Source organism: Sebastes umbrosus, chromosome 8 (assembly GCF_015220745.1).
Source record: "Sebastes umbrosus isolate fSebUmb1 chromosome 8, fSebUmb1.pri, whole genome shotgun sequence".
NCBI lineage: Eukaryota > Metazoa > Chordata > Actinopteri > Perciformes > Sebastidae > Sebastes > Sebastes umbrosus.
In genome coordinates, this window is record NC_051276.1 from 19,410,081 (window position 1) to 19,422,748 (window position 12,668).

General features: G+C 44.8%; 1 protein-coding gene across 8 annotated transcripts in view; it reads right to left on the reverse strand.

Moving 5' to 3' along the window:
• mctp1a (multiple C2 domains, transmembrane 1a) overlaps positions 1-12,668 on the reverse strand; it is a 139,495-nt gene that overhangs the window by 4,879 nt on the left and 121,948 nt on the right. For all 8 annotated transcript variants that reach the window (XM_037777652.1, XM_037777650.1, XM_037777655.1 and 5 more), the window contains 3 exons: positions 7,274-7,383; positions 6,376-6,485; positions 6,003-6,100 (listed from right to left, as the gene is read on the reverse strand). In XM_037777652.1, the coding sequence (XP_037633580.1) occupies positions 6,003-6,100; positions 6,376-6,485; positions 7,274-7,383 (318 nt within the window). The remainder of the gene's footprint in view (positions 1-6,002; positions 6,101-6,375; positions 6,486-7,273; positions 7,384-12,668) is intronic.

The following is a 12,668-nucleotide window of genomic DNA, read 5'->3' on the forward strand; positions in this document are numbered from 1 at the left end:
AGCAAATAAATGACTTCCCAAAAATGTCAAAACTATTCCTTTAATCCTATAATTTAATGTTATTTAATGTCAATGAATGAGTATTTTTGTATTACTATTGCGTCACTAAAAATAAATTTTAGTGTCACATTACAATCACTTCAGAATATGCTCTGCCTTACCTATTTCTCCTAAAGGGAACTGTTTCCCACTTCATGTGAAGCTTTGCGAAGCTGGTGAGCAGAGCTTAGAAAGAAGCTCCTCTTAAGTGATGGACACTCAGACGCAACAGCATCACAGTGGCTGAGCGTCAACAACCAGAGACTGTCACTCTGGCAGTCTCTCACTTTCAGATGTGTGTGCATGCACACACAAATACAGTCGCTAGCCTAGACAGATTCAAGACACTGACAAGCAGTAGCCACTGAATCAGAATACTAATAGAAGGAAAAAAAAACACAAGACTTAACAGTCACAGCACCAAAGAGCCAGTATCGTCTGTGGGATCCTTCCTAGGCTGATGTACTGTAGGCTACTCTGCCTGTCTGACTGACTGACACCCTCTCTGATTCTCCAGGCAGACAACAAACTGACGTCAGTGTGGTTTCTCTGTTCTGTCTCATGGTGGGTCTGTCTGCTGTGGACGGGAACAGCGGCGTCTCTCAGCACTGGCTGGGAACGAGCCTTTATCATCCATCTCATACTGGTTCCCACTGTCGCTTCAATGACGCCTTCCAGTATCCTCTGCCTGCAAAATCTGAGATGCAAAGTGTGCTCACCAATGAAAACACATGCATACACATGTGTATACCACACACACACACACCCACGCCTCCCACATCATGCAGCCACTGCATCATTAAAATCCCATAGAAACCCACACACTGTACACACACATACAGTGGGGTATTTCAGTTCCTCTGTCTCACAGTGGTGGTCACCAATGTCTCGTTAAGGTGCTTACAGAGCGGTTAGGCCAGCATGTGTTGCTCTCTACGCCTCACTAGGCAGCCAGACTGCACTGATACAGATCTCCTCACTGTCCACAAGGCAAACTAACATCCTACTAAACAGCTGTACAAATAAAACCGGTTAGTGAGAGAGAAGAGAGACTATGAGGTAAGTCTGAAAGGCAACAAGGAAATAATCCAGGTGGAGAAAACAAGGGAGGAAAATACGGAATGATGGGAAGCGAGATAAAGACGGGTCAGAAATAGACAGAAAGATGAAGGGAGGAAGGGCAGAGAGCGGGACAAACCAACAAAGGAGACAGGAGAGAAAACAATGAGAGTGAAGAAGAGACAGAGGGAGATCCGTGGACACTCGGGTGATGACAGATACTGTTCTCATGTGGGTGTGGATCCTTTTATAGCCCTGCCAACTAAAGCAGACAACGGAGCAAAAACCCAGGGGACAGAGAGGGGTTTATATGGCCCCATCTGTGTGTCTGTGTATATGTGTGTGTGTGTGCAGTGGTAGTTTGGTTAGAGGACCATGACAGTCCTGGCAGAGTGCCCACATTGACTGCGATCAATGACAGTGGTGCATCCATGGATGAACAAGTGAGCGAATGGTTGAATGATTTAATTCACTCATGAGTGAAGGAGTAATAGCACATCTGCATGTAGTGTGGTAACAAGGACATATGTCTGTTAATATCAAATAATTGCAAGCAAATTCCCCAAAAAAATAATCTGCCTTCATCAAAATGTTCCCCAATATGCAACTTGCTGCAAGCTTCAAGCAAAGCTAGCATGGATCCAAAAAGTAGGACAGGTATTGTGCGGGATCACTGGCTGTTAGTGGTCCCATTACACGGCCAAACGCCTACAGCAGCGAAAAAAAAAGGAACACGGCAATTTAATTCTGCGCATTGACATTCCTGTCCAAACAAAACTATTTGTGAGCGCAGAAAAAAAACAAAGAAAAGTTTGCATGTCAGTAGAAAGTAGGGGTTTTTGTTTCTCATGAAGAGCAGCGAAGGGGATCGACAAAAACAAAGGGTGCGGGAAAAAAAAACAATATCTCAATCAAACAGGAGTTTTCTCTGTGAAGAGCTGCCAGACAAGAGATACGGAGCTCATGCGTCACAGGTTCAAATCCACCTTACAGGTGACAGGCCTGCCTGATGCTATACCCTTGGCTCCCCCGCTCACCTCACCTAATAACACACACACACACACACACACACGCAAGCACACACGCAGGCACCAAACCCATGCAGACAACAAGAGCTAGTTAAAGTCAAAAAGAGAAGAAAAGGCAGAGTAGGCGAGGAGAAAGTGGGACGTTAGCAAAAGAAAAGAAACCGGAATTGGGTGAAAGTAAAAAAAAAGTGTGGTAATGCGGCGAGCACATAAGCAATTTGGTAGCGCGAGCGGGGAGCTTAAAGGGAACATAGACAGGAGAGGCAGTGGGTAAAGACCCAGCGCCGCTCAAAGGCTGCTCCACCCTCGCTCCTCTCCTCTCCTCTCCCAAATGTTGACAGTACAAGTGCAAAACAGGCTTTGAAGTGTGCTCTGCTGAAGGGGCGCCGTGTACCGTGCTTCGTTTAACGGTGTTACCCACAAAGCATCCCGGGACCTGCTCCTCTCTCCCTCTCTCACTGTCTCTCATTCTCTCTCTCTCCCTCTCACATTGAGAACCTTTGACTGTGTTTTGATGATGCCAGTGTGGGCAGACAGACGAGGCAAAACCAAGGTGGGTGAAAAAAAAAAAAGAAAGGCAAATAAGCGAGTAAATAAATGAAGTCAAGGAAGGCAAGGGAGCAACATTTTAATGATACTATGTTATTCTGTTTTGCAGTCCTTTCCACGGAGCACAAAACTCAGCGGGTTTCATCTCATGTGACGCCTAATGGAGCATAAGGGTTATTAAATGTTTCCAGGGAAACACTATTGTGTATAGTTCACACATCTGCAGATCGGAGGATTCAGCACTCTCGTCTGGGAAAGAAAAAGGCATGTCAAGGTGACATAAATCAAAAAATGACAAAGTAAGGAAAGTTTTGCCTATAAGCTGCTGTGGCACGACACACACACTGAATAGTGACTAATTGGCCACTTGCAGAGAAATGTTTAAATTTGTCACAAAAGTGGGGAAGGACAAAGCGGAGGAGAGAGAGACCTCTGGTAGATGTAAGTGATGGCATCTGGCAACGTTTCAACCCTTTAACTATCCTGCCTTTGACCCCCTGTATGTCCGGTGAGGTTTCATCCCCAACATAAATGTTGTCTAAAAATATTAACCCGACTCCCCGCTGCTCATTAGGCGCTAAATTGGAATTCATGCTTATTTTTGTACTGGGGGTTTGATCCAGCTCTTTTACACCATAAAGGGCCACTTGGCATGCTAATTGCCTTGGCCCTGCTTACGCACTCCCTAGCTCACATGGCTAATGGTGTCGTAAAACATACTAGTGCACTGACACCTCCCAAACGGCAGGTAGGGAATACTTAGCACTATAAAGGTGCTCCGTTTGGCCTTGTTTAAGAGGACATGAAGGATTCCCTGATAATGACCATAACGATAGCTTGCGCTGGTAAAAGATCCAAACCAGATACAAGGAACTGTTACCCAGGGAGGGACAGGGTCTCTTTCGTGCACACATGCACCACATACCATGCCAGCCTTTAACATTGCTGCTCACAGAGGGGCATAATGATTTAAGTAAACTGTTCAGGTGGTAAAAAAGGTAACTCTGCCTGTTGCAGCTCCTGTGCACCAGTGGGGATTTAGTTTTTAAAGGGTGTTTGACAGTGCTGTTAAGGGCCCAGTGTCACTGATTTAAAGAGCTCGGTTTAGTTAACTGTACAAACGGTGAGAAGTGAGTGTTGTTGCCGCTAAATGCGTTTTCTTTTATGCACAATATAAAGATAAATGAAAGATGAGAAAACAACGAGAGTCTGTGGTGCTGCACAGCGACACACGTTATGATGGACTGTGGCCAAGTGTGGATGCCCTTTGTATATAAAGTCATTAGGAGCTCATCAGTTCTGGCTGCACTGAAGCACCTCTAAATGATGCGGAACACTGCGCTGAAACACCCCCAACCCGCCTCACATGCACTACTGCTGTGAGCGTGTGTGTGTGTGTGTGTGTGTGTTAGGTCACACCGGGGCCCTGAAATAGCACTTCATTAGTCATCCAGGGTATCAGACATAGTGCGCCCCTGCGTCAATGCCCAGTGGGTGCTATGGACACGTGCCCGTAAGGGGACGCTCCATTTGGACCCCAGCAACTCTCTGCATCATCCCAGAGCCTAAAGGGCTTGATCCCCACAGACGGCTTTGACCCAGTAAGGCGGGGGCAGGCAATGAGGTGAACCCACCACCGCAGGCAGCAGCGGGACGCATCGCAGAGCAGAACGTTCTGGTCTGTTTTTAGCCAGCGACCGCTGAGCGGGGTGTCTTCGCAGAAAATTAACCTTTGGATTGAGTGGGAAAGTGATCAGTGCAGGTCGCAGTTCTTTATCAGCTGACTGAGCTTTGAATCTAAATTTCATTGACCTTATCTTATTGATACAAACAAAACTACCCTGCCGTAAATAACCAAACTAGACATCTCCAATATTCAAATCAACTCTACTTGTACTTTCTGTCCTAATTCCTCCTCCTGTTTCTCTATTTCAGTCCGCATCTTTTCTCCCCTGACTTCTATTCTTACCACCTCTCCCTTGGTCTTTCACCCTCATTACTCTGTAAGCCTCCAAACTGTCAGTGAAACCTGGCAACAATTACCATTCCGACAGCTGCAGCAATAACCGTTACAGTAGCACTTACAGTATTACTTATACAGTAGGCACAACTCCAGCAGCACGGGCACCAGACCAGAGCAGCGTGTCTGCCCCCACCTTCCCTAGCCAGCAGGCCCTCATTAGGGGCCTTGTAAAGGCCTCATACCTGCCGGGCCTGGGCCCCTTCACCGCTCCGCTCCTCCGGGCTCCAGGTGTGTAAGGTGGCTGCACTTCACCAGAGGGGACAGCTTGGGCTCATTTAAGCCGATGGCTACCTGCCTTGTGCGTACTGCTGCAGCAGGCCCCAGTAAACTATGAAACTGTAAAACTGCACGGGGGCCGTTTGGGGGGGGGAGGACACGGGGGGTTGGCGGGGGTGTGTAGGGGAGCAAGGATTATGACCCTGTAAAGATGAAAGAGGTTGTGGCAACAAGCGATCAAAGAGGAAGTGTGTCAGCGCTGATGTGGCAGGGGATTGGTCGTATCAGAGGCCCGGGGTCGTTCAGCCTCAGCCTGCGTGTGTGTGTGTGTTGACGTGTGCGTTCATGTGCGTGTGTGTATTGAACTGAGCACAGCGGGGCTTAACGGCCACAGCGGACACCATCGGTGCTGGATAACACAACGACTTTCACAAGCTGCCGCTTAATTGCAGTTTAAACTGCACTTTGTCCCGAGCAGCACAGCACGTTACTGTTAACACACACACACACACACAAACTACACACACCTATATTTTACCTAACGAAGCATCTGTAGTCTTCAGCCACAAAGTTAATCTGATCTCACGGTTAATGTAGAAGCAAAACCGCATGGGGCTGGTTAACTGTTGGTTTACACTCTGTTCCAATTACTAGCATAGCTGGGAAACAACAGCTAACTGTAATTGTGTGTGAATGTATGTGCATGGAGTCAATCAACCTAGTTATACGCTGGGCACTAAACTCACTTAACCTCCTTATCTTATTACACAGCTCCAGTTATGTATGTGGAAATTGAATTATAGACTCGGAAACTATTAATAGGAAAACACAGGAACGACTTTGAAACAATTAGATTAGATGTCTGCGTGGCTAAAAACAATGGATAGTCAGTTCAAACGACATTAAAAGTACAACAGTGAGGCGCCGACAGCTCAGAGGAGGAAAAAGAAAGAAAAAAAAAGACAGAGTTAGAGATGGAGGAGATAATAAAAGGAGCCATAACCCTTGCCCATGTCTGGAACTGACAGATGTGTTGTCAAAAAAGATATAAAAGAGGAGACAGAGATGAAAATGGAAAGTTCACCCACCACTTGTACATCTGAGGGCACTCTGGACAGAAAGTCTAGCAGCTCGTTGTTATCAATAGTGTAAGGGTCTCGCAGCTTCTTGGTGAATTTATTCACCCCTGTAGAAAGAGAAAAACGGTGAGGGCAGGTAGGGAAGAGTTGGGAAAAAGAGGTGGGCATCAGCACTCTTTTAAAGCCGTTATGGTTGTTGTACTCTGAATATTTGCATTACACTCACTGATTGTGCTTTTTCCTCCAATACATTAAATAAAAAGCAGCATGGAACATAGAAATTGTATTGCTCTGCCACATGTTTACTTAGCTACAGTATTTACATTTAACTATACCTTTAAACTCAGTAAATGTAAATTACATATTTTTGACATTGGCTCACCCCAGGCTAGCACTATGTATCGTAGAGGGATGAAATAGATGACGATGGTGGCCGTTCCGAAAGCCACGATGGTCAGCCAGCTTAAGAAAGGCACAGTCCAGTTAAATGTGCTGAAAAGAGAGGAAAAAAGGGACTGTAAAAGGAGGAGACATGGCAAAAAGCTCAGCCCAGCCAAACACGTTGAGCAAGAGTAGAGAGAGGAGTCAGGGAGGGCATTTTAATTCCTTTCAACCCAAACAAGCTGATCTGGATGCCCCTGCACTACAAATTCATCACGCTCACTGGAACCGTGCAGAAGGAAATAACTTCACCTCCAAGTCTTACAGGTCAGCGTCGCAGGGTGAAAATGTGCAACGACTCAATACAATTCACACTATCTAATCAGTAAAATGCTCTCAACTTTACAGAAACACAGGTCACAAATGTGTCAGCTTGATTTAAAATGTTTTTTTTACCTGTAACCAAAGAAGGGACCTGTAGCCTGACTCGTTTTTTATTACAGCTTTTAATCAAAACTAAATTCCCTGCCTTCCCTTTACTTTGTATGAATCTATTCAAAAGTGAGAGTGCCTGTGTATGCAGGAGTGTACAGTGAATAAATGTTTTTCGTGTGTGTGTCTGTGCATGTGCAGTGATGTGTTTAATCTGGTATGTACATAAGTCAGTTAAGAGGTCGTGTAGGGTTAAGTGAGATGTGATAGACGTGAAGACAGACAGTGTGTGTTTGTCTCTCAGTGCTGGGTGTCACGCTGGCAGTGTTTCCTGAGAGCAGCGCTGAGTTAGACTCTGTTAGGCTGGCAAGGGGAAGCGGGGCAACCTGGCATTGCGGGAAAAGACACTGGGACGTGCGGAGCAGAGCGGAGCGGGCCCGGTGCCGAGGAGCGGGCTTACGACTCACTTCTTTATCCTCTCGCCATAGGAGGCCACTTCATCCAGTGCATTCTGCACACTGATGCACACGTCCTGAATGGCATAAAGCTTGTTCATGAAGCCCTTTCTCTCCGAGTCCTGCAAGAGGACAGATAGAGATGTAGGCGAGGGAGAAAGAAAAAGCGAGGGTGAGGGAGGAAGAGATGGAGAGAGACGGTGAAGAGAGAGAGGGGAGGAGAGAGAGAAGACAGAGGCTGGGCACAGGCATCTTTGTGAAGACAATACATTTTAAATAGCGTCAAAGATTTGGGGTGGGGAGCCAAATCACCGGATATCCTGCATGAACTGACGGAGTGCTTTCATTCCAGGCAGTAATAGAGATATAAAGTCGGCAGAACAAATCAAAATGCTCACACAGGGAAATTTGAATATGTGAATAGAGAAGCAGAATTAAACTGAAAGCCGAATGGATACATCAATCTTTGGGCGCTCTCTCTCTGCTGCTGCCAAGACAGCGAGGAAGACCGGGCAGAGCCCTCTTTTGTTCTGCTGGCTGGCACACTGTGATGATGTCACCAGCCGTGACATCATTAACATCCTTATTAAACGTCGTCACCCACCATGAAGAGCTCTTACTTTTCAACTTTTGATGGTTGAGAACTTGAGAATACTGTAAGGAGTTGGGTGGGGGGGGGGGCGGGAGAGAAACCACAAACTAGGCAGGCAATCTAAAATCTACAATCCCCCCCTCTTACTGAGACAAAGTGAAGAATTGAAGAAGTCATGCAACAGTCAACGAGGTGCCTGCTGACTGACTGACAGCAAAGGGACAGGATGGATCTGGACAGAATGAGGTGACAGAGAGTGATCGAGAGCCGTTGGCTGAGTGAGGACATCAACACGCAGACTGGTTGCGGCTGGATGTGATTGGTGGGCATGCTCGGGAGACAAAAGGGGGGGCATAACAAGAAGAGGAGGAGGACTGTCTATTATCAGAAGAAAGTTACAAGAGTGTCCAGCGGTACTATCACGGATGGTCAGTTTACAATATGGCTATGGTAGACTTTCATTATAAGATCATCCAGCTGCAGTATTTTACCACACCAGCATGCAGACAACTCTAAAAATATTTTTTCTTGCTGATATAGTGACAATACCTTTTGTTTTATTAGGAGGGAGTTGCTGGTATTCTCTCAGTGGATGAATTGATGTGCTCTTTTCAACTATTGTTGAGAGTATTTGTTCAACAATTGAATACTTGCAAATGAATTAAAGATGCCAGAAATCTTCATAGTTCAGATAAGAAAGAATCTGGGTTTCATACAGCTGGGACAAATAAGAATATTACACAGCTGTTTGAAGAACTTCACAGCAAAATGGACAAAAAAAGAGAGACGGTTTAAGAGAAACCAAAAGATTATGGCACAACCCAAACATTTCTCTTTTGTTAGAGAAACAGCATGTGCAGCAATGGTTGTGTTACTGATGAAGATGGATGGAAATTGTTAGATTAGAGAAGTAAAACTCTGAGTAATCCTCGTCATTATACCCAAAGAAGACAGTAAAGTAGTCAAAGACATGAAACCTCCAGGACCCCAGAGGCCTTTACCACATTTCGCTCCTTGAGGCCTGCCCCCCCACCTCACCACAACCCTCCCATTGAGACCCAAAACACCCTCCGGTGCCCCGAAACCCACCCTATTCTTTTTTACTCTCCATCCAGGATCAGATAATGTGAAAAATGAACCATGGAGCAGTCAGGGAGACCACATGGCCTCCCCAGCAAAACCACACAAGACAAATAGATATAATTAGACTGCGTCCCTGGGTTATTTTTCTTCGCAAATATTTTACAAGACTCCCTTTCTTTCTTCCTCTCTCTCTCTCTCTCTCTCTCTCCACCTCTTCTCGGCCCTTTCCTCGGAGTCCATCTGTTTTTCATTGCTCGCTCAAACAAATCTCAGAACGCAGGGTCTATTGTGCTGGGCTGGGTTAGGCCGAGCCGGGCCGGGCTGGGCCGGGTCAGGACGTTTTATTTTCGGGAGAGTGTTTGAGGGCCAGGGGAGTGGTGTGAGAGAGCGGGCGGGGGTGGAGAGGAGAGGTCAGGGGTCATCGGAGTATAAACCATTGCCACATGCCCCTCGGACTGCGGTCTGACTCGTATTTCCTGTCTTCAAACACGGCTCGGGGAGGCGGGAGGTAGCAATAACACAGAGGGCCACGGAGAACCTTGTTTTCCCAGCTTCCCCGCACACTGCGCACATATGGAGCCAGGCAACCTGTTCTTATAATGGAACCTAATATGCACACAAACACACACATACACACACCCTACAGCTATTAAATAAGGTTGATCTGCACACCTGGTCTTGCTGTGTGACTCTACAAAACGATATTATATCCTGACACAGATTAAACGATGAGGGCCCTTGACTTCTAAAAGCAGTTCCGTGTTTTAGACTGCAATGTCATCACCGCTAGAGAGGGAACTGATACAGAATGATGAGGAGAGACACATGGCATTCACACATCACAGTCAAGGTTATAGAAAGCTTTCTGTTGACTTAGATGTTTAACAAAAAAACTGTGAAGTATTTGAATCTCTCTAAGACAGTTTTGTCATGCTTTCTGTGGCTTTGTAAGGAATGCGTGTGCATGTGTGTCAACCACCAGCCCACATGGTTTTTCCAGTCCTGACGAGCTGTTAGTCTCACTCAGGAGGATGAGCAGGGTCTGTGCGGGAGACTCAGGGCCGGTATTCCCCATCTGTCTCTTCCTGTGTCTGTCAGGAAGACTAAGTAGGTTTGTTTGGAGACCTGAAGGCACGGCTAATAAAATTAAATCTGCGAGGCCTCTCGCTTTGACTTTGGCTACAGTTGCGAGTCACGTTAATGCTCAAAGTATGCTACAAATCCCAGCACCTCTGACAACAGTGTTCTGAAGGATGGTGCTGCCTGCATGGCTTGAATCGTTCAGACAGATAGTGTAATAAGCCTGCCTAATGAGTTTAGCATCATGCATTTTAATAGACTGCAACTGTAGGTTAATCTGCGATGTGTTACGCTGACATGTTATAGTAACTGCCAGTTCGGTTTGTGTACTACAAATTGTCATTGCAGTCGGCTGACAGAACATTGACGATTTCATCAACTGTATGACAGGCTTGAATCTGTGTGGATATGATGTGTGTACTTTTCTTGCCTGTATATGAACTATAGTGTAGTACAGTACATATACCAGTGTGCAATGCCATTAACAGCACTGCAGAAATAAAGCAAATCTGATTCTTAGATTAATCCTAAAGGTATAAAAATAAAGCATATGCTTCATACAAAGGATGCAAAATTAATGCATATACAGTAGAGAGCAGTAACATTAAATGAAAACAAAATATATGCAAGAATATCAAAACACTGAATATAATTTCCCAGTTGTGGGTTGACAGAATATATAAGAAGAGAGAATACATACTGCTTTAATTAATTTTCTGTATGCCCATGACCATCAGTACTCTACTGATTTGCTAATTTAAAACATCAGCAATGTGTGTCTCCAGAATGCATACTCCAGAGTGTCTATTTAATATTAATACAAAGGAATCTTCAGGCTTTTACACACTTCTCTGTCATTATTATTCATTCTCTTTGTCTATAATCTACTGTAACACAAACGGTCAAGGCCACTCTGAATGTGATGCAAGTTTAGGGTTAAATCATTAGAACTGCATACTACTGTGTATTAAATGAAAAAAAACAATAGTGAAACAATGTGTTTATCCCGTGAATGAAATGTTTCTATGTGCAGAAGAAATTCTTTGACATCAATTAACTCTCATCAGGCTGGTAGCAGAAATATTTAGTGAGTCGCTGTCCTTTGTTCACGTATAACTGTATCTTTTGTGGTTATGTCCAAAGTTTGCATCATCGTTTGGATGTGTGGTGTGTGACGTGAAATCTCAGCCAAGCACCCATCAGTTCAGCATTGAGCTACTACAAGTGTGCGGAGCAGACTGCATCATGGGAGTGCTCCCCATCAGCAAAGACGGAGGCGGGGAAAGGCTCGTTAAAGTGATGCGAGCTGTTTGCATGCGTTAAGGAGAAACAACCCTCAGTGACACCAGAGAGAGCCCAGGGACACACGCACACGCCCTCACGTATACACACATGCATGGAAACAGCCAAGTCAGGCTAACCACATCGCACTCGCTGGTAAATTGTGGTAAACAGATGGTGGTAAACTCCTTGAATCACTTGATTAAATATTTAACAAAAGGGAAGATGCCTCTGTGTACTCGACTGCTCCATTTCTCTTCCAGAGAGATAGCATCAGAGTACATCTATATGCAAAAGTGCAAAGTGAGCAGTAGTAAACTTTGCAAAGACAGTTTGTTCTTCACTGACCCAAGGCCTAGAGCTAAACAAGAGAGAGGTCACTGAGGACTTAGCCTATTACGATGGACTCAAATATCTGTCCTATATCTACTGGGTGGAAATAGAGAGAGCCATTTGAGACTGTTTTAACCTCCGATCACATTGTTCTCCCTGCTGGGTTACGCCATAAAAATGATAAACCTAACCGTTATAATGCAGCACCATACATCCCATCACACCACGAAATGAGTCTGAACCACAAGTGGCTGCTGCTCATTGCTGCTGTGCTAAAATTGCACCTGTTTTTCTTTGTTTTTTCTTTTTGCCTCTCACTCTGGCAGCACAGTAAAAATTGAAATGTCATATAAAACGTGACAGGATGCTAATATGTGGCTCCCAGAGGGCATCTGAAAGCGTTCTTGTTGATTTTGTAACTGCAGAGGGAGGCGGCATCCCTCCCATTTCCACCCCAGGAAAAAAAAAAACATTGAAAAGTTGAGCAAGTTGAGGAATGCTTTAGGGGCAACACACAAATTCAATTTCCAAAGCCTGTGCAAGAATTAGGAATGACAGAATAATAAACAGCGCATACAATTAGCATCTACTGTATACTTAAAACTTGATGTGGTGCAATCTCTCTGAAAAATAAAACATGGATACAAGAAAATAATGATTTTGTACCCATAAACATGATATTTGGTTGTGCTGAATTGTTGACTTGCAGCAATTAAATAAATATAAAAAAATTATTTACGGATTGATGAAAGTGCAACACTGTTTACTAGTAGGAGAGGAGGCTTTCATTTGCTCATTAGCATTCACTGGTGCCATTCAGTTCAGTCTAGTAATATTTTGTTTGGCTCTATACGGGAGTAACAACTCTGAGTCAAAACAGTTAAATGGGCAGATGGCCTGTCTCTAAAATGAAGCAAGCAAGAGTATGTATAGTAGGTACATTGCAAAATGCTCTAAAAAGTTTGTATTAGTTCATTTATGAAAGATATTCTGATGTTAATCAGAACAATGACACAAATTGGTTTTGCATATTTTCAT